This window comes from Ambystoma mexicanum, chromosome 4p (genome assembly GCF_040938575.1).
Source record: "Ambystoma mexicanum isolate Mex_15411 chromosome 4p, UKY_AmexF1_1, whole genome shotgun sequence".
NCBI classification, from domain to species: Eukaryota; Metazoa; Chordata; class Amphibia; order Caudata; family Ambystomatidae; genus Ambystoma; species Ambystoma mexicanum.
This window is the reverse complement of record NC_090927.1, coordinates 1,201,379,692-1,201,402,638: the sequence shown is the minus strand read 5'-3', so window position 1 is coordinate 1,201,402,638 and position 22,947 is coordinate 1,201,379,692. Positions and strand designations below refer to the sequence as shown.

General features: G+C 46.1%; 1 protein-coding gene across 1 annotated transcript in view; it reads right to left on the bottom strand.

The window, feature by feature from the left end:
* The window catches only part of NPHP1 (nephrocystin 1), a 1,322,209-nt gene that overhangs the window by 1,240,742 nt on the left and 58,520 nt on the right, over nucleotides 1-22,947 (bottom strand). The window contains exon 2 of the mRNA XM_069606852.1: nucleotides 13,844-13,917. Within this exon, the coding sequence (XP_069462953.1) occupies nucleotides 13,844-13,917 (74 nt within the window). The remainder of the gene's footprint in view (nucleotides 1-13,843; nucleotides 13,918-22,947) is intronic.

Here is a 22,947-nt window from a genome sequence, read left to right as displayed (position 1 = left end):
CCTTTCTCAGTCTCCAGTACTGTTTAATCACAGTACAGCCCACATCTCTGCAATGTCTGATTCATATACAAATCCTACTCCACGCAGACCAACTACGATTCACAACGAATCTAAACATTCCAATAATATGATGCAAATCACTTTAACTACCATCAACACGACTTTCATTACATTACATAGGCTATTTGAAACACTAGACACCAAGATAAACCAACAGTCTATTAAAATGGACAAAATCATGAATTGGATTAATTTGGAATTGCATTCTAAAGCAGCGAGTTGTGTGTCAATAGCAACCGTACAACAGTCAGAAGATTGCTTACAACCTAACTTTGACACTCGTGCCGTTGAGCAAACTTTCCACAATAGTGCTCTACCTGTGTTTGAAAAAAATCATACGTCCGTTAAAAATTCCCAGTGACATAGTCATAGATGGTAGTAATGAGCCACAACTTCAAAATGATGATAAGATCTCTCATTCACCGCAGCACTATGATATTTTTAATAACCAGGCTACTGTCAAAAGCAATTCCAAAAATAAATGTAAAAATAAAACTAGCCACTATACAACAAAAAACAAAAAATATTAAATCTGATGCCTTGAATAAAGGTTCTGGAGCAAAGCAATTTCTACATGCCGTATCCTCTGCTCAACAACATGTGACTAACACTACTCAAGCCATAGCGAGCAAATCTAAACAAATAGCAAAAATTAAAAATAAAAACAAAAGTAGGTTTATCCTCCAGTAGTAAGTCATCTATTGTTGATCATCCGCCCTTGAACGATCTAATTATAGAATTAGACAAACAATCATCAACCAAAGCTAGGCACAAATTGCCTACAATTATTGGCTTGTCGAATCCTAAATCTGATGTCATTTCCACAGAAGAAACCCTTATTACAGAACAACAACGGATAGAAATAAGGAAAGCTGTTGATTTATATCTTTCTAGTCAATAAAGAGAGGTCATCAAAAACACTTAAGGACTACCTACCTGTTATTTTGGTTGGTGTTAATCACAACCATGAATTGTCTTGTGAAAAGAATCCCACTGTAAGCCCCATTGCAAATTTTTGCCCATATACGGGCAGGGCATTACACAGTATTAAAACTCAAGTTGATGACAATTTAGGAATGGCAAGTAAAAAAAAATCTGCAACTAATCAAAAACAAACCAATGCAAATAAGTCTAAAACAAATGTTATGTTATGTTATATTACTTGGCATTTATATAGTGCCTTATGTATCATTGGTATGACCTCAAAGTGCTGGTAGGTTGAAGGCTCTCGGGAACCGCAATTCAAGTCAATAGAGGGAGAGAGAGAGTGAGAGATAGTGTCGTATGGTGCGTGGGTGCACCAGATGTGTGCAGCTGGTGTGGTTGTTGCATGATAGCTGCTTCTTAGCATTAGGCGTGGTGCTGAAGAAATCAGTTGGATGTGTTCAGTCTGGGGGGTGGACACCCAGACTGAGTTCTGGGTGCGTTAGGCCTGAGGAGACGCCTAATCTAGACGGAATGTGCTCAGCTAGTTGTGTTTCATTAGGATGATGAGGTGTTCGTGGGGTCATGTGAGTATGAGAACAGCTAGGCCGAATGTGTCATTGCATAGCTGTGTTCTAGTTGAATGATGGTGTATAGGAGAGAGTAAGCGTAGCAGTGTGATATGGTGGTTATCAGTAAAGCGCAAGCGAGCAAGGACAATGATTTCCACCATTCTTTCATAATGAATATGACGAATGTTTTAAACATATTTCAAGAAATCCCTGATCTAGAGGATTTTACATCTGCTGACATCTCACAAGTCGAGTTCTTAGATGAAACCGACTTGTCCACAGTTCGACTATGGATTCCCTCAGGGGTGGTACTAAACATCTTATGGCGTGCCAAATTAAAACTCTTTACTCTTGGTTTCATTGTTGCTCAAGATCGACTGTTAAATGATGGAAAAATAACATCTGAAGTGGAAATAATACCGTGCTCCACATGTCATACGAGCAGAGATCCTTGTGTTCTATCTCAATCTCATCTTCATCCATTGCAAAGATAACAACTAGACATAAATCAAACAGTAAAACTGACTATTGGCAGCTGGAACACCCGCGGCCATACCCATTTACAAATGTCTAATATCAATGGAATAGAGAAGTTCAACATTCCGGCCATGTAGGAAACTTGGCTGACTGTTAATCCGGTTTGGAACAATCATGACCTCCTTCTATTGCCAGCTAAGGCACCAACAAAAGGCAGACCCAGTTCGGGATTATTGATAGCAGTGGAAACAAGCGCTGGATTTACCCTGCACCCATGGGCTACCTTTAGCATTTTCTTGCAGCTTGTTAAAATTACAGGTCATGCTAGAGTAATCGCCTTGTTAAATGTGTACAGGAACCCACTTGGTATCTCAGATGTCCGGTTTTATAAAGAGATTCGTTCACTCTTAGATCTCATTAGGAACGACCTATCGATCACCAACATAATTGTTGCTGGTGATTTAAATTTGCGTTGCTTGCCGGAGGACAGTCAGTCCAAGAATTTTGCTACTACCACTTGGACTAGGTTAATGGCTGAATGTGAGATTTATATGGTCAATGGATCTCTGCCTGGAGACATTCCAGCACGCTACACATGGTCCAAAGGCTCAACTACGAGCATTATTGATTATATGTATATTGATAAAGATTTATATACAAATGCTGAATCATTCAATGTCATTGTACAGCCTCACAGCGATCACTGTATGCTCTCCTTGCCTTTTAATTGTTTATCAGATTTTTCTAATAAGTGTTTCCTGTAATAATCTCACAGGGATTAATAAGGTCGCTTGGCAGACATTCTTCACATAGAGCCACGAATTGGTCAATATCATTACCACATGAAATGATGGGGACAAAGCAAATCACAAGGTCAGCATATTCAACCAATTACCCAGTCATGTTGCCTTCTACATATTCTTGCTTTAAGTAATCTAAGTTAGTGTTCCCTAAATAATTTCACAGGGACTGATAAAATCGCCCGGCGGACATTCTCTGCATTTGAGCTACTAATGGAAACACAATTATATCCAAATGAAATGATGTGCAACTAGCAAATCATAAGGTCAGCCTATCTAATAATGCACCATTCTTTTAGCTCTAAGCTTTTTCCCCCTTAATGAAACATGATCACCGAGTAGGATCAATTACATAAACTTCTACCATGAATGGATTTTAACATACATTCGAACTGCATGATTAGTAATACAAAATATAAAGTCTCAGTGTATCCAAGTTATGAACTGATTAAGATTATGATCGTTTCTTTTTGAAGTGTAAATGCAATATATTGTAAAGTTTTGAATTATGAAATATTGTGACAAGCCCTTGTATTAAGTTTGATATACCTATTTTCATTTTGTAGAACTTATGAAATAATATTTTTTCCCCTGATGAAGAGTGAATTTTCTAAACACGTTGGGCCATCAAATACAATAAATCTCAAGTTCTTGTGACAAATTTGAAGACTGTCATTTGTAAATGTTTTGTTTTTCTTAAAACGTTTTCTCATGTTATATGATTAATTTGATATGAATTTGAATAAGAATTAGTAGGTGATTGCATTTGGCAATTGTTTATTGCCTGGCAATCATACACCACTTGTATAAATTATTGATCTGTTTATACAGATAGTAGATAGTGTGCCGGGGACGGGAGTTCCCCACATTGGGAACATCCTCCATTTCCATATTATTTCCAAACCAGATGCCAAGGTTGAGACCATCTCCCTCGCACGTCTAATTTTCTATAAAACCATTATTTGAGAATAATATTACAACACATCCTAACAATTATTTACACTTAATAAGAAATAGGTGTGCTTAGTGTTGTACATTGGTTCTACTGAAAGAATGGGTCCCAGGGAACTCACTCAACAGATGGGCCTCCCAGGACAGAGCGGTAGCGTCCACCCCTCTATCAGATCTACTGTGGAAGGGGAAGCATGCCAGACACCCAAACCTCCAAATTAGTCAGGTGATGAAAAGTATGCTTGAGATTTGGGATGGAGCAACCAGTGGAGGGTCATTAACACAGGATCCTGGCCCCTTCAAGCCCATGCTCGGCAATCCAGCTTTCCCGCCAGGGATGGAAAAGGGAGCCTACAGAAAAAGGAGGCGGGATGTAGAAAAATAGGGAAGAGGCAGGGTGTAGAAAAATAGGAGATATGTTCCACAAGCAGAAATTTAGATCCTTTGACATGTGCAGAACCCAATTAGGCCTGCTAACCAGAGATAGGTACAAATATGAACAACTGTCGACCCCGCAGGTACCGATGGTGGCAACAAGGGAACCCCATTCGAAACCTACCCAACGACCCACACGGGATCGAGGAAGTGTGTCTCAGACATATACAAATTCCTGATCACACTCAGTGAGGACATCCAATGGAGTTATATGAAGAAATGGGAGAAAAAACTACAATACACAATCTCTAAAACACACTGGGAACACCTGTGGAGGGCTTTCCCCAAAACTGACTAGGGCAATATAAACCAGAGAAATGTAGATAAAAGTCCTAGTCCAGTGGCACTATACCGCAGAGATACATGTCATGTATCCAATCACTTCAAGCATATGCTGACGGGGTTGTGGACAGGAAGGGAACTGGAGACATGTGTGGTGGGCGTGCCCAGAAATCTAGAGGTTTTGGACCGGTGTGAAATCCCAAGTGGCAGAAATCTTCGAAGACCTTGGGGGTTAGACGAGAAAGTCTGGCTTTGTGGGCTGTGGGACCCAAGGGTTAAAACCTTAATGAAAACACTAAAGAGGGTCTTCATAGGACTTCTAATAGTGGTATGGCTGGCCATAGCACAAAAATGGATGCTGAAATACCCCCCACCACCGTCCGTCCGTCCGTCCGTCTACGAATGGCTCCAGAGGGTATGGGCGTTCACAGTGATGGAATGGATAATGTACAAACTCCTGGGAGACCATGACAAATTCAAGATTGACTGGGGAGGGGGGGCACTACTCACATACTAACAAAGCAACTATATGGCACAGCGGTGTCTGCACAAAATCAGAATACTGGACCTCTTTGGCTCTTGAACATGACCACAATACTCAGGCGGCAGCGATAAGACCTTCCGACGGGGCTAGGGGGAAAGGGGAGGGTGGAAAATGTTGTGGTGTTATTTGATATGGCTGTTTGCACAGAAAAAAACAAAAACATGTTTTAAAAATATTAAATCAGCCAACCATTATTATTTACTTGGGGCTGTGTTACGAGTCCATTGACGCAGCACGCATCTCTTGGCGAGGAGAAAACTAAGAGTTAAATGTGTATGTGCATTTAGGGACCTTGTCAAAATGGCTGAATAGGCAGACATTCGGTGTAGTCTGAAGTGGAAACCACTGTAACATTTTCCAGCGTGGCACATAAATGAGTCCAACATCTTTGCAGGCCAGGGCAGTTCCATAGCATGTTTAAGTAATTGGCTTTGTCAGATATACACCTGGGGCATTTGCCTGCACAATCTCGCCCCGGAAAAAGTTCAGCATCGACAGAGTGTAATGCCATCTATTCAGAATCTTAAGTCGAATCAGCTGGAACCTCAAGTTTAGAGAAGAGATACTTCTTGGGTCAACCTGCACATTCCCTGCCACATGCCATCGGAAATGTTCTCTGGCCCATTTCTTCCCGGGGTTTGGATATACTTTGCAGAGTATGCTCTAATACTAGTTTGTATAAGCTGGGCACCATCTTTTTACTTCCTCACGCGCACGTTATGTAGGAAAGACATGGGCTTGTGGTTGGCTCTTCAGGGAATGTCGCCCACTGAGATCGGAATGCTACTCGCAGTCTATAATATTGTAATTGTACCAGTGGTCTAAGGTGTGTTTCTACCTCCATCTCGGATATATCTACAAACACCCTGTCCTTATAAAGGTGTCATGAAGTTTAGGTGGGACCAAGTTCTACTAATCTCGGGGTCAAAGGTTTAATGAAGGGCTAGACACTTCCAAATGGGAATTCCCTTACAATAAGGGAGTTCCTGATGCACTCGCTGGAAGGGTTTCTTCCAAACCGTAATTCCATTGTGTATGTGCCTGAGACACATTACGTCTGCGAGTGGTTGTATAGCGATCACAAAGAGAAGCGAGGACAATGAGCATCCCTGCCGGGTGCCCCTCCCAATTTCTATTAATCCCAACATTTGACCATTGGTGCATACCCTGGCTGACGGGAGTGTGTATAACAAGTGTACGTATGACATGAGCTTAACCCACATTGCTCAAGAACCGCATATAGGAATAGATAGGATACAGAGTAAAATGCCTTCTTGGCATTGTGATGAATCAGTAAGGATTCCTCCCAGAAACCTGGACTGGGACCCTTCTCACGTGGTCAGGGAAAGGCATACGCTTCCTGGTCTCGGGTGGTGTACTACAGGAGGATCACATGGGGTGAGGGGTGGGAGAACAGGCCAGGAAGACTGGGAAAATACCCCTGTTTGACTTTCCCCATAATCCCACACTTTTGATGGCTGTTCACCAAACAGCAGAAGTTAAAAGAACAAATGTAGTTGTTAAGGAATAAAAATCCCATAGGTACTGGGACGAGGAAGAGGACTGAAGAGTTATGCTGTAGCAGTAGTCAGGCCCACACCAGAAGGAACCTAGGAGGCATAAAAAGCCCCCTCAGGAGCAGGCAATGAGAAGGAGCTGGAACTGTGAGTGTGTGTAGTAGTAGCAGAGGCAGAAAGAGGGCGGCACAGTGTTTGCAATCCAGACAGGAGTGGGAGTACAAGAGGGACGCCGGAACGTGTATGCAGCAGATTTCATCTGCTTCTTCTGCGAGGGTACTGTTCCCCCAAACTATGAAGTGCAGAGGATATGCAGCGGAAGTCATGCAGGAAGGCGGTCTTTCCCAACGTGAGCCTTATTGCGCAGATAGCCATGCAAGAAACGTGTCAGAGATGGAGGTGAGCAATTGTTGTGACGCTGTGGGTCTCAGGAGCGAGAGGGGCTCCTTAATTATGTGGCCGGACCGGAGACACCGTCAGCAAGGTATGGTGTGGGTCCCAAGTGAAGCCAGAAGCAGTAGACGTATCAGAAGCAGTAGCAACGTGCAACAAGGATCACAAAAGCCGGTGAATAAGACCTGGCGTTCTGATTCCTTGCACGAGCACTGACTGCAACAGTATCCAGCTTACCTATTCACTCACGTAGAGTCAGAAGCAAGCTGAAGTTGAGTCTTTGACAAGGAGGACAATGGAAAAGTAGCACTCGAATGTATTGGGTAATTCCCATTCACTCACGTGAAGAGGCAAATGCCGCAAAAGACCATTGTTAAACCCTTAAAGCCTATAAACCTTTTGAAGAAGTGGTTGCGTGTCTCATTACGCAGAGCAAAAGTTGCGAAGGCCATTGTTGAACATTTAACCTTTCAAAACGTATGAAGAAGTGGTCGCGCGTGCCTAATTATGCTTTTCAAAAGAAGACTGAACTCTACCTCTTTATTCACGCAAACAATACTTTCTCATAAAATAATTTAAGTGGTGAAACATTGCATCTGCAGTTGGAGAGGGCAAGCATTGCCCAAGCCAAGAGTATTCCCTATTAAGACTGGAAGCAGCCTTTCTCAAAGTCAGAAAACAATACTGTGTTATTGTGGCAGACAGACAAGAGAGGCAAAGTGGCTGACCCTTTTGAAGAGAGATATTCAGAGGAAGAGAGCTTTGCCTCTTTGAAGGGTTGAAATACCTCAAAGTGAATCTTGTCAAAACCTGTCTTGAGTAACAAGTATTGACGCTGTGGTATCACAAAATACTGAAGCTGTGGTGGTATATCTGATTGTCAGTGGATGCAAGACTTCAGTGGTACAAGTGAAGTTTAATGCTATGAGGCAAAGGAGAATGCCGTCATGGGAACCTTTAGTAGAAGTGAAGTTGTTGAAGTAGAAGCAGCAGTACTCATCCTGACAAATACACCTATTGTGAATCCTAACCATGAAAAGAGATACAATAACTGTTAACCAAGACTTATGTTTCACCACCATTTATAGAATTTGTATTTCTTTGAACTGTGTCAAGTCTTCTTGGATAACTGAAAGTAGTGGAAAAGCATTGTGACTGTGAATAACATTGATGCTATTCTAAGGAAGTGGAAAGCCTTTATTTCACAAAGAAGAACTTTGTTGTTGTTGGAACTGTGGATAACAAAACTTTATCTTAATACTGAAACTCTACAAAGTAAACTGAGACATTGCTACCTACATGGATTTCCTTATTTCTTTTCATGTATATTGAAGCTAAAGTATCTTGAATCCTGGGGAAAGAAGATCACCCAGGTTACTAAAAGGTTATCAAGGAACTGTGAATATAGTGTTTGTGTTATCTGAATTGCCATATATATTTTATTTTGTGCATTTGATGTTTAGTGTGAGAGCCAGACATCCTGGGTTAGTGTTTCTCTCCTTTAGGTTTATTAGGTCGGGAAATATTCATAATAAAAATGGCAAGTTTTGAACAATCCTCAAACAATTGTCCGCCTCGCATTGCTGATCCCTCACAGCATCCAGAGTGGCTGCAACAACTTAGGCCGCCAGATCCATTTGTGCCATGGTGCTGAACATTCTAAACATATTAAACGCTGTAGATCAGCCCGGAATAAATCTCAATTGATCTGGGTTGATTATTCGATAAAGGGCATCACTTTGTTGGCCAAAATCTTAGCCAAAATCTTCACATCTACATTGATCAATAAGAGAGGGCGGTAGGAGCCGCATTTGTTACTGTGTTTCCTGGCTTCAGGAAAACCGTAATGATGGCTGCATGCAGTGATAGAGGTAGCACCCGCTTCTCTAGTGCCTTTTAACACATCTGCAAGAGGTATTTTCCTATTTTGAGTTTATACTGCGTATAGAACTCTTTCCCAGTTTGCAAGACATTCATTGGATTAATTGTCTCATTCAAGGAGAAGGGTAGGTCAAGTTGGGTACGGGTGTCCTCGGATATGTAAGTCAGAGGCAACTCATCCAGCAACTACTGCATGCAGCCATCGTAGCATGTATCGCACTGTGCGTACAATCTGGCGTAAAAAGTTTAAAACATCATATTTATCTCCCAGCAAATGTAGACAGTCCAGCCCTCCTCAAGTCTTAACATGTGAAATATAGTCCTCCCCTGTCCTGTAAGATCAACTGAGCTAAAATCCTCCACAGCCTACCCTTTCACAAAAGTGGCAGGATGCTAGTATATTTGAAGATGTTGAGAAGAAAATGTGTAGTTGTGCACTTACGAACCCCTGTCACTTTATGACAGCATGTTTATGGAATTTTAGTGAAATGTTCTGTAAAAATGTTTGTGTCATGAATACAATTTGATTAGATTACATATTCACTTTGGAGACCCTGATATACTTTACCGGATTAGCAATAGAAACACTGAGTTGATGTCAGGATTAAGGGGTGGTGTAAGAGGGGAGTGTGCAAAAACATGTAAAAGGGCTGGAGACACGAAAGATCTGGAAGAAACTACATTTCCCATCAGCCCAGGGGAAATATGTAGTTTCAAAGCCACACGCGCTTGTGGCCAGCTGTTAGTGATTAAGAACAGCTTATTACGGGCAAACGGCATGCAGCAGGTGTGGCTTATTTTTTTTGCTGCAGGACCCGGGCATGAAGGAGGATCGAGGAGCACCGCTGCGTATCTTCGTTCAGCATTTCTGAAAAGGCAGGATTCTATTGACAGTGGTGGCGGGCAGAGAGAACATTACTGGCGGTGTGTTGGCGTTCAAGACTTCGTCCGGGTAGGCTCGTGGGCCTCCCGGACCTCAGATAAGTGCAGGAGGGGCTGGTGGGAATAATCTGTGTCTGCTCCTCAACCCTGCTCTCTTAATGAACTCTTTAACAGGAGCCAGGGACAGAATGTTGAATCCTAACTGTCTCTATTAAGGCACAAACTCAGCATGGCTTATTTAAAGTCGGAGGAAGAATGCAAGCACGTTGATAAAGTACTGTGCTCAGAGCGGAGGGACCGCTATTTACCTCTTAATCAGTGCTGTAACTGGTTGTCTGGAGGTACTGTCTCAAAACAGGAATGGGCATGGCAACCCACATTTATGTTAATGTTCCAGTCATGTTATGTGTTGAGCTTCTGTGCTTCCACTTGCCCCGAGGGCCATGTATATTGTTTTTTCATAGTGGGAATATTCCCCAATTGTATGTGTTCATACTGCTTGCTCCATGTGTTGTTGTATAGGTTCAGGAACAGTCAGTACACATATTAAAGGTGTGCTTATCATGTGTGTGACAAACATGTATTAAGGTGTGCTCCTCAAGTGCGGAACAAAATAGGAATTGCATGGTGTATGGTTATGAGCAGGTAGTACTAGGTTAGGTTAGATAGGCTTGGGTTTTACCCTGTTACTTCCCCTGTCCTATCCAATTTAGGTGTTCCCTTATCCTCTATCCGGTGTTCCTAAATTCCCCTTCCCTATCCACAACCTCTTCCTAACTCCTCTTCCGATCATTGGCTGCCACGTGGTGATCTGCATTATATGTATCAGGTACCTGTGCCAACCACGGTGGGAGGGTCAAATTCTTTCGGCTTCTGTGGTTCGGGGGAGAGTGTCGAAAGCTCTCTCCTCATTATTGTGCATTATTGACAGTTGCTCCATTTAGGTGCTGGGTATTGTTTGTGAGAACATTTTTGGTGGAGAAGAGCAAGGTTTCTGGGTCCCCTTTTTTGAACAACCTTAACATAAGGGGTATACCAAGTTCTAACAATGAGGGAACCGATAGGTTTGCAGTTTCACAATACAAGGCAAACTTTGGGGTGTAAACAAGAACCAGTATCAGTTTAGTGAATAAGAGCGAGACTAACATTTTTAATAATTTCACAAATGTTTGAGCAATTTAGGCTATCAGAATAAACAGAAGATGGGTCCAACAAAAAAATATTACCTAAACAAATTGTGTACTTACTTGAGCCACTCCCACTCTGAATAATTATGGTCAGTTTTCAAAAATGTTTCCCCAGTTGAGGCTGTAGAAAAACGATGTGGCCAGCATTCGAATAGTTAATGACTGTTATATACTATACTTTACAAAACAGGTGGATAATCCTTTAAAACAAACCTCAAAACGTGCACTTGCCGCTAGCCATTGGCTGATGATAATTGACTCTAGGCGAGTAAGAAATGCTATGCGCATGTGCCAAATTTAGAGGGCGAGGAACATTTTAGGGCCTGGCTAGTAGTTTACAAGTTCAAATTGTGCACCCTGCTTTAGAATCTCTTGCTGATAAATCGTTGAATATTTACAAGCGTCTACTGTGAACCAGATAGACTTTACTTTTAGCAGGACTGATGAATTTATTTAGATATCTAGCCTCTGTCAGTATGTCTAGAGGTCAGGTAACGTATAGTCGGTTATTGCCTCAGTGCGGGTAACTTAAACATAATGCTGAGCCACTGCTGCTGAGGTGTTTGACTGGGTAAGCGTAACAGCTTTAGAACTTTTCACGCGCTCTTCCTTCTGCACCTACCCCCAAGTGGGCCGAAGTCCACTTTAGGCGCAGAAGGAAATAGCGCAAGACCATGATATACCTCGAGAGGAAAAACAGATGGTGTTGAGAATGTAATTTATTTTCACATTTGTAGCAGCGCTCTCAACCCACGGGCATCTACATGCTAGTTGCATTCCCATACACATAAACCATGTATTCAAGTCAATTGGGCATAGGTGTATCTGGATAAAGAGCAGTGTTTTCAATTGTCTGCGGAAGGCCCAGTAGGACTGCTCAGCTCTCAGGGGTGGCAGTTGTGAATTCCAATGTTTTACTGCCAGGACCAGGAAACTGGCGGCGCTTGCTTTCGCTCGTCTGAATCTTGGCCTTCCGATTCGGTGGGCATAGGTAGATCTAGTGGGTCTTGTAAATTGGACTATTGTGAATTTCTAGGAGAGGTATGGAGGGCCCCGAGTTAGAGAGGCACTTGTGGGCAATGGAAAGCGCTTTGAATCTGATACACTCTTGTATCGGGAGCCATTGAGCAGCTCTTCTCACGACAGAGGTGATCACGCCTCGGTATGTTGAGGGCGGCCCGGCGTCCATTGTTCTGCATCACCTGTTATTTATGGATATTCCTTTTATAGGTGTCAATGAAGAGTATGCTGCAGTAGTCTAATCTCGATCCAGTGACGCCACAGGCAATGGTGAGGCAACGGTCACCGGAGAGGAACAGCCTGTAGGCATTGATGAGTTTTGTGGTGTGGGCACCGCAAGACGCAATGGAATTCACTTGACGAGACAGTGAGAGGGAAGCGTCTAGGTGGACTCCTAGGGTCTTTACTGAAGAGGAGATCGGTATTGAGATGCCATCAATGGTGAAGGCAGGGTAGCAATGGTCAAGGTGTTTAGCACGGCTGGGGATCCCACAAGGAGGATCTCGGTCTTTTTGTCATTCAGCGAAAGTAGGTGGGAGGCCACACATACCTGAATAGTGTGGTAGATGTCCATTAGTGAGGTGGAGTCCTCAGTATATACAACTGAGAGGAGGAGAAGGCACACAAGAGTTGTGCAAAAGAAACTAAGAAAAATAAATTGGGTGTAAAAACTGTGAGAACTAAAAACGGTCCTTCCGTGTGTGAAATTAAAGGCTTATCGATCATGGACGACCACAAAGGACACTGCGGAACCCAAAGAGGAATCTCCTCTTAATGTGTGATCTGGAGCAGATGCTGTACCTGCCTCTTAGTAATTTCTCAGTTCAGGTGGCGGTACCGGATTTTGGGTGTCCGTGGAAACAGGGTTTGGATCATAAAGAGAACTAGTCTTACTAGAAGGGAGGATGCCATGCATACACTTTCATGGGTTTCAGCCAAAACTTTACTGCGCTGGGGAGTATGACATGCACAAATTAGTTGCAATATATTGGAGCTCCTTTGTGATAATACAATAAATTTGGCCTGGGACGAAGAGACCCTTTGCCAGAACTTGACACAGCCTTATTAAGATTCTCTGCAACTGTAGTTGTCAAACACAGCATCTTCACACACTTTTGTAAATTCCTTAATAATACCGTTTTTATGAATTTAAAAGCAGCAAACACATAAGCGTATATAACTTCTTCTGCCCGTTTTGGCCTGGCCCAACGAGTGTTATTTCTGTGCTTTTTCTCAGCACATCTACATTTCTGTGGTGCTGTATTACACAATCACATATGGCGCCAATTAAAAATACATCTTTGAGCACAGTGCTATGTGGACAAAGGGCTTCACCCTCAATTCCCCTGTGATCACAAGCCTGCAAGAAGCTTAGAACCAGCACTCGTCACAGGTGCTCTTCCAACCTTTACTTGTTGAGTGGGATAGTTGGTATGTTGTCTGCAGATCAGCGCCCATGCTTGGAATCAGGATGAGGAATGCCTACCTGGAAAACAGTGGTCTTCATTTTGCAGGGATACCCAATTTTGATATGGGGTAACCCAGGAACACCAACACTGGGATGAAAACATGTTGGCCCCCTATCCAGCAGGCCAGTCAGAGAAGCCTTGACGTTGGCAAAGTGAATAGGTCCTTGAAGCCATTGTGAGATTAAAGACGTGGTCCAGATGATTTATTTGTGTTTGGTAAATCTTATTAAGTTTTCACAATATTTAAAAATTTCTACCAAAATCATTTAGAATTCTTTTGAAACCTAAACTACTTTACCACGTGCATGCGATACTGCTTGCATGTTCCTTACAACAATGACGGAATGATCAAACATTTTAAGCAAATGATTTTGTTAATCAGTTTATTAAACAGGTAAACAATGCATTTGCTACTTTGCGATATTGGGAGAGGTTTCTGTTTAAATTACCTTTGATAAAGAGCACTCCGTTTACCAGGGTCCAAAGAATCTTTTCCTTTGCCATCCTGGAGCAAACTGTCAACCTAAAAATAAATACAACCCACCTTAGGATGCAACGTAAAAACTGAACCTTTTACATTGTTATTTTACTTATTGTTTAAACATTCAAAGTAGAAGTACTACGACGTCCACCACATCATATACACTTTGAATGTTTTTTTTTTTTTAAATGTAAGCACGTGTTTGAAAGTTATACTTGTAAACATATTGATTGCTAGGACAGGGTCAACAACCTGACAAGAGGGGATGAGGGCCCTCAGCCTGGCGTGGAACGTCTACCAGTGTTTTGACCAATGCCAGTCCTGCCCCAGAGCGTGTTGTGGGAGTTAAGAGGGACAGAGACCCATCCCTTCTACATTGCCCTGCATGTCTAAAATGAGTACCACCTTTTCTTGCCAAATACTGTATTGCACAATGCAGGACAGTCTCTGTTTGTCACAAAGGACTACCTTTTCCAGAGGTCATGGTGGTGGAAGAAAGAATAACACAACCCACAGAGAGACTGCCAAAAACGATGAACCAGTGGATCAATCCTCTAATCAAAGTAACAGGTCCAGGGCTCGTTCAGTTTACCTTCAACAGGACCACAGAGTGGTCTGCACTACAAAGTGGCGATTCCAACACTGTATGTGACACAGACATTAGTTTTACCTGAAATGGGGCCTCAGAGCGGTCCACACAGCAAAGCTAAAACCATAACGCTCAGCATATTATGACTTGGGGCACCATTCACGAATACTTGGTGGACCCACATGCTAAAAGGGGGCAGGTATTTACATCCATTATATCTCTTATGCTTACCTGTAATTAAACCCCTAGATGAATAAGAAAGGACAGTCTTGGTTGGCCTGTGGAATCAGCTGAGGCTGGGAGCCAATGGAGAGGAGTAGGAGGACCATAAGAATGGGCACAGGAAGGAGGAATGTGTGTGTTGTTCTGAGAGAGAGAGAGAGAGAGAGAGAGAGAGAGAGAGAGAGAGAGAGAGAGAGAGAGAGAGAGGAGAGAGAGAGAGAGAGAGAGAGAGAGAGAGAAGAGAGAGAGAGAAGAGAGAGAGAGAGAGAGAGAGAGAGAGAGAGAGAGAGAGAGAGAGAGAGAGAGAGAGAGAGAGAGAGAGAGAGAGAGAGAGAGAGAGAGAGAGAGAGAGAGAGAGAGAGAGAGAGAGAGAGAGAGAGAGAGAGAGAGAGAGAGAGAGAGAGAAAAAAAAAAAAAAAAAAAACACCACACCACTTCTTGTACCAATTATATTATGGGACCTAGGTTAGGATTCACCAACAATGATCCCAGGGTTAATTAATTAGATAGGGCATTTGCCCTTAGGCCATCACGTGTAGGCAGGGAGCGTTATATAAACTACAAGTTACTGGTCTCTACAGACCACCCTGGGGATAAAGGATGCATGGGCTAGTGAGGACACTGTCCGCACTACACAAGAAAGGGACGACCCTAAGCAAGCCCCTTTTCAATTTCTCTATTAAAATAGCTTCAAGGAGGCCACCACGGAGAACGGGCCCCATCCCGTTAATGAGAACATGATTCTGCTCGGTGAACCCACACCGCACCAGAGGAAACAATCCCCAAGCTTGGAGGCGATTCCAAAGTGGAGAAACATTGATGGAGCTTTGGAGCTCACCCTCCCCCACCAGCGCGCCTCAGGCAACGCACAGCGACTCCGGCATTCGCTGCAGATCCCTAGTGAAGTGAAACGAACTGGCTACCAGCACCCCGGGCCATCGCAGAGCGGAACGACAAGGAGCCCTGGAGCAAGAAGGTAAGTGGAGCAACTCGCGGCGTCTGAGCCTGCTCTGCTCCTGGAGTGCCCCGCCACCCCCACCCAGGGCTACATTAGCCGAGACCTGCATCCACAGCCCTATAGAGACGGCGGTAAAGACCCGCGAGCGGCACGGGTGTCCCACAGCGCCGCCACTCCACTCCACTCCACGGAAGCGGGCCTGCGTTCGCCCCCCACACCAGCTGTGCGGCTCGTTCCGCTCATAAGGGGGCCCATCACCGTCTGGGCCGATGCTGGAGTGCGTCCAGACACCCCCTACACACAGAACCTCAAGGAGAAAGGTGAGGAGAGGGGTGGGTGCTGCCCCAGCAGTACATTGGCCACCATTGCAGTCCATGCAGGCGCTGCCCTGCAAACACGGATAAAGTGTCCGCACAAGGACCTCCTAGCACACAGTCTGGTATTTGGGCCTCTACTCTAAGGGTACTACCGCCTTATACACCCCACTGATCACGGGGCAGCCCCAGGCGTCCCGCAACATTGCCAGCAAGCCTCATACCCCTGGCGGAGTCCCCCCCGACCGGGGCCGTCACGGGAGCACACCCCTTTCACCTCCGCAGGGGGGACATACCCAGGGCCTCATCTGGAGGGGGTAATTCAACATGCCCGTGGGCCCAGACTCAGGGGGGTTGGGTCCATCTGATTGCAACCGGCGTCTCTCACATCCATGTCGTGGACCCCACCTACCCAGGTACACGCTGGGACCCCACAAGCGGCTCCAACAAGAAATTGCAGCCCCCACCCGGGGACCCTAAACGCGAATACTATAAGAACATTTAGCTGCCTGCCTAACGAGTCATCCCACCCCCGAGGCCCCCCACGGGTGCGGCACCCCAACTCCCCACACCAAGGAAACGCCCTTGAAGAGCCCCCTGTGAAACCGCGACTGCCACCCCGGCCACCTGACCCACGGACAATTCCCATGACCTGGAGGGAAACCCTTTCTAAGTACTGATTCCAGGCTATTGAGGAAGGCATGGCCTCCGGGGGCCCATCCACACCGGCCCCGGATCCCGGGGCCATCCAGAATAATATCCAGACAATCCTGGAAGAAATCAGGGGAATAAGAACTGACATGGGGGCCAAGCTGGCGGACCTCACAACAAAAGTCACCACCCTGGAGGACCGCAATAACCAGCTCGCCACGGCGCTCTTGGAAACTCAAATGGAAGCGAGGTTCCAAGAGGTACAACGCCGCGAGGAGGAACTACGATTCAAGGTAGACGACATGGAAAACAAGGAGGGGAGAAATAACCTGCGCATCTTTGGCTAGGTGGAATCCGAGGGCGAAAGCCCACAGGGCTTGGAGGGCAAGGTCCATGACATTATACAGATTGTCCTGGGGGCGGATGCCGATGGGGAGATCAAACTCGACAGAGTCCACCGTGCTGGGGGGGGGGGGCAAGGGTCCTCACCCGGTGCTGGCCCGGCTGCACTACTACAAGGACAACACCAAGATCCTTGAGAAAGCTAGGAACCTTGGAAACATTCAATATGGAGACTCTAAGGTGGCTATCTTCCAGGACCTCTCAGCCGTCACCTTGCTGATGAGGAAGAAGTGCGGCAATCTCACCAGATGGCTCCAGGGGAAGGGGGTCAGATACCACTGGGGCCACCCCTTTTACTTGGCATTCGAATGGATGGGGGAGAGACATCACCTGGTCTCCGAGGAGGCCATTCAACGGGTCACGGAGGACCTGGTGAGCGACCGAGCCGGCTACTCAGGCACTTGAGAAGGAGACTTGCGAGACCCTCCACGGGGTCCCGGAAGACTGGATAATCTCAGTGGTAAAGCAAAGGTTAAGGGAGCCCACAAGTTCCGAAAAACCAGACACCCGTCAACGTCCTCTGAGGGACACCTGAAGTGATCATTGTACTACTCCCCAGGAATTGGTCAAGTTCCTTTTCAGGATGACAGTGCTAAGTGGAGGCCCCCACGATGTTGAGAGCCGGGGCCCCGAAGCGCTATAGCTACACGCCATGTTGGCATCATGTTTGGTTCTCAAGGTCACAAGGCCAGTTGCTGTTGCTTAAATGATAACCAAATGGTTTACAGTCCTATATACATGGTATACGTTCAATAATTTGGGCAGAGGGAGGGGATCGCAAACCACAGATCCCGCTCTGGACACCCACGTCAAGGATAGCGTGGGATCACCTCACACATGAGGACAGGGATGGGAACCCCGCACACCTTATCTACCCGGGGTTGGGGTAGAGCCCTTGGTTGTTCGTTGACCAACCCCGGCAAAGTGTTGGGGGACGCAGACGAACGTCTTACAATGGGGGAGGAAAAAGGGGGGTGGGAACAAGGGTGGGGGTGGGAGACGGCAGGAGGGTGGGGGGAGACCAATGAAAGGGGTATGGGGGAGACATTTAGGGGGTCAAGGGGAGGGGGGTCAGCCAGATCGAGCCTGGGTTCCAGGCTTCACAACAGGTCCCGCACCGAAACCAAATGAAGGTGCAGAAAGAGAACGATACCAAGGACGACAATGGTTGAAGGAAGGATAGGCACACTCAATGTCAAGGGCTTAAACTCCCAAACCAAAAGATCCCCGACCAGTAATATGTTCTGCAAACAACAGCTAATGGTACTCTTCTTACAGGAAACCCACTATAAACAGGGGAAAGAGTCCCCCATTAGAGGAAAAGTAATCAGGAGCAATTTTTGTGCGCCCAACTCAGGCCAAATACGGTTTCTGTCCCAGATCTTTGGGGTAATGGATGAATGGGCGGAGGGGGCCATGATATTGGGCGGTGATTTCAATCTCATTATGGACCCCAAATTGGACTGGTGGACGGCTAGAGGAGCGGGGTCAAAAGGGGCCACCAAAGACAATCTAGCACTACAGACCCTCCTAAAAAAACACTACTGGGTGGATGTATGGCGTGCGGCTTGCCCGGGCCCGGGGGGGATACACTTTCTTCTCTCCCCCACACTACACCTATACGAGAATCGACCTGCTCCTAACCTCAGAGGAGGGTGGAGGGGTGGCCACGCTCCCCAAAGTGGAAGCAATAACATGGTTTGACCACAAGCTGCTGGTGGCGAGTTGGTCACTGCCCCTGTCCCGGAGATCCTCATATTGGCGCTGTAACGACACACTCTTGAGAGACCCAGTATTCAGAAACGTCCTAAGGAACAAGATGGTAGCTTACTTTCAGACAAACGATAATGGGGAAACCGACATGGTGACGGTGTGGGAGGCGGCAAAGGCTACCTTCAGGGGTCTCCTGATAGCCGAAGGCTCCAGGTGCAAGCGGGAGAGAGGGCTTATTGAAAACAAGATACGAGCAGAGTTAAAAGCTCTCCGTGCAAGGCTCAACCTCACCAGGGAAAACAGGGAGACCCTCTTGGTAGAAATGCAAGAGAAGAGACAAGCACTGCATACAGTCCTCATAGGGGAGGTGGTTAAGAAACTGAGATACACACGCCAAAGATACTATGAAAGGGGGGACAGAGTGGGGACTTTACTTGCGCACAGAGCCAGGGGATGTAGAATGGTGAGAAGGGTGGGACCCACCAGGGATGAGGTGGGTAACGTGCGCAACAAAAAGGAAGAAATAGTGGGCTGCTTTGCAAATTTTTACAGGGAGCTTTACACAAAGCAGGGGGTGGAATTAGCGGAGGAGATCCGGGCATATTTAGCGGAACAACCACTACCCCGATTGACCGAGGTGGAATTACAAGAATTGGAGGGGGATATAACGGGGGAAGAGGTCGAGGCTGCCATCAAGAGATTAAAAGTGGGGAAGGCCCCGGGGGGAGACGGGTACATGGTGGATTTCTATAAACAATACCAACCCACCCTTACCGAGCCCGTAGCTAAACTGTTCAACCAAATTAGCAAAATCAAGACACAATCCCGCCCACCTTTCTGCAGGCGCTCATCAATGTAATACCCAAACCAGGTAGAGACCTGACAGACTGCGGCTCATTCAGGCCCATTTCCCTCCTGAACCTCGAAGCCAAGATCTTTGCCAGGATCCTGGCCAACCGATTAGAGAAATGCCTACCCCGCCTGGTCCACCCAGACCAGGCAGTATTCATCCTCAACAGACAGGGCTCAGACAGCATGCGCAAAACCCTCCACGTACTAAATTCAAAGATGGTCCGAGATGAAGGTGCTCTCTTGCTGTCACTCGACGCTGAGAAGGCCTTCGATAGGGTTAGTTGGGCATTCATGGGGGAGGTCTTCTCTGCGATAGGAATGGGACAAAGATGGTTGGGATGGATGACAGCACTATACTCTGCCCCTTCTGCCAAGGTGGTCGCTAATGGAACTGAATCAGAGGTTTTTCCACTAGAGAGAGGAACGAGACAAGGCTGTCCACTATCCCCCCTGATAAATGCCTTGGTTATGGAGCCCTGGGAGATCTCTGTTCGGAATGATGACGCAATCAATGGAGTACAGATAGGTGATTCCCACTGTAAAATAAGCTTATTTGTCAACGATGCACTACTTTACATCAGTAAACTCTCACAAACGGTCCCCCATGTCCTGCGGGGGTTGGTGCGCTTTGGAGACCTCTCGGGATTCAAGGTTAATCTGCGTAAATCGGTGGCATTCATAGGGGGGCAGTTATCGGAAACGGAGACAGAATATGTGGGAGAGCTCCCCTTTCGACTTCAAAGGGACGGGTTTCGATATTTGGGAGTCCAGGTCACAGCCAACCCCACCAACCTCTTCTACAACAACTTCACCCCACTCTGGACAGAAGTCAAACGGGATATAGAGAGATGGGGGGGGGGCTCAGGGTTCTCGTGGATGGCGCGTCTCAACCCGATTAAAATGGTAGTCCTCCCTAAATTCCTATTCCTGTTCCAGGTGCTTCCCATCCAGGTGCATAAGACCTTTCTAACTGCAATAAAACGCACTCTCCTTAGATTCCGCTGGGCGGGCAAGAAGCACAGGATTTCATACAAGGTCCTAACGAGGCCCAAGGAGGATGGAGGGGTGGGGTTCCCAGACCTTGAAACATACTATAAGGCAGCCCATCTGAAAATCCTTACGGACCACTTCAATCCGGGGACAGAAAAGCAGTGGGTGGCGATGGATAATGGGTTACTCGCTCCGGTCACGCTGGACGAATGGTTGTGGGTCCCAAGATCACATTTCCCAAGACGGGTCTTACACCATCCAGTGCTGGGGGTCCTGTGGTCGATCTGGAAGGAAGGAGGCTACTACAGATGGCTCACCACCTGGCCCTCCCCGCTGAGCTGAATTTGGACCCCCCGTTTATAGACAAGGTGGCCGAACCAGCCGCCTACCAACAATGGTACAACGCAGGTCTCACTAGGGCTGTTCACTTGTGGGTGGGGGGATCCTTTATACCCCTACTGGACCTGGAGGAGGCCCTGGAGTTGGGCAAGCTATCATCCTTCCGCTATCTCCAGCTCAAGGGAGTCCTCACTGAGCCTTCATGGGGAGACACCCTCAGGAGAGACCTAACAGAATTCGAGAAAATGCTCATTCCCACCCAGAGCTCCAGGGGGGTCATATCTCGCCTCTATAAACTCCTCTGTTCTCGGCCCCTGGGGAACCTCCTCCAGCCCGGACTTTGAAAGGGACCTGGGAGGGGCAATAGATAAGAGGTGGTCTAAAATGTGCATCCGAGCCCACTGCTCAACGACCTCACTACAGTACCGACACCTAAGCTCTAAAGGTACTGCATAGATGGCACTATACCCCCCCCCCACCCACCAGAGGATCGCCAGAATGAGACCGGGATATGACCCACATTGTTGGAAATGCCGCAAAACGAAGGGTGACTATTTTCACATGTGGTGGACATGCCCTAAGGTACAAACATATTGGGGAGAGGTTCTATCTTGGATCAAAGGGGTCGACTGAATCAGCAGGCCCCTCTGCCCTTGACTGCTCCTCTTCGGGATTGATGTGGGGGATAACCATGAGGAAACCCAGGGCCACATGTTACAGGTCATGTTGATGGCTGCGAGGTGTTGCCTAGCCCAAAAGTGGAAGAACCCACACATGCCGGGTGAGAGAGATTGGGTCTCCAAGGTCCGGGCTATCAATGACATGGAGTTTTTGACACATGTCCTTGATGAATCTAGGTCAAACATTGAAGAACTCTGGCTCCCCTTTTTGAGAAGTATGAGCACCCGGCCTGAAGCGATAGAGGCACGCCTAGGGAGCTACCCAGACACCAAGGAGCACCTGGGTCGACACCCTAAAGGCAGGAGACATTTGGCAGATAACCTCCCCACAGGGGCACCAACATGTCTAGCCCAAGACATTTGTACACAAGAATTTTATGCTAGACTGTGACCATGAACGTTCTCTGTGAACCTGTCGGACAAACTAGACACCAATGCTCGATCAACGGCTGAGTGCTAGGGTGGGGGTGGGGGGGCGGGAGATGAGGGTTATTGTTAAAATGTTTTGGGGGTGAATATTGATGAAGTAGAATGCATAATGTAATAACCAAAAAATGCCAATAAAAACCTGATTTTCAACAAAAAGAAAATTGCTTCAACTGTGGAAGAATTGGTGTGTTCTTGAGACCATCTGTGAAATTGCAAATAGCATACAATACTTGAATTTTACAATTGGAAAGCCACCTTTCCTCATAGCCAGCATGCACTAGATATTAAAGGCCCAATTATTCTCACGCAAGAAGAGGAACGGAAAACACTGCTTGTCACGATTCATAAAATGGAAGCTCTACATGTAGTTCGGGCTTAACGAAATGTATGAGATTCTGAGAGTGCAATTGTGGTGGGTGGCGTTTTCAGCACAGGCCTGAGTGAATCCAAGATTCACAATGTGATACTCTCAGGGATGTACTTTCCCTATGGTACTCTTCATCTAGGGCCTAGTAGGCATAGGACAACATACACACTATGAGGGTTTCTAGTCAACTTCTAGATTTCCATCTAAGAGATTAGTGTGGGAATGCAAAACTAGCAATTTTGCCGATAGGCCTTTTCATGCCCATCACTTGAAACATGCACTCACATGCTTGACGGAATGGCCATAACACTCAACCCATGTGGGTTGTCACAGTGATGTCTGGGTCCAGGAAGTACAGAAAGGCCATATGTTTGGGTTCAAACTTCTATTTTGGGAAATAACTAGAAGATGTGCCAACTTAAAATAGAAAGGAGGATCTGACCAAACCAAAATGTCAGGATGGTTGTTCTCCTTGGTTTTACCTGGGTTTCCACACCTTTGGGAGGCCACAACAAAGTCCTCACCCTATTGTGTTTGGCTCTCAGACCTTCCAGGCATATCGAACG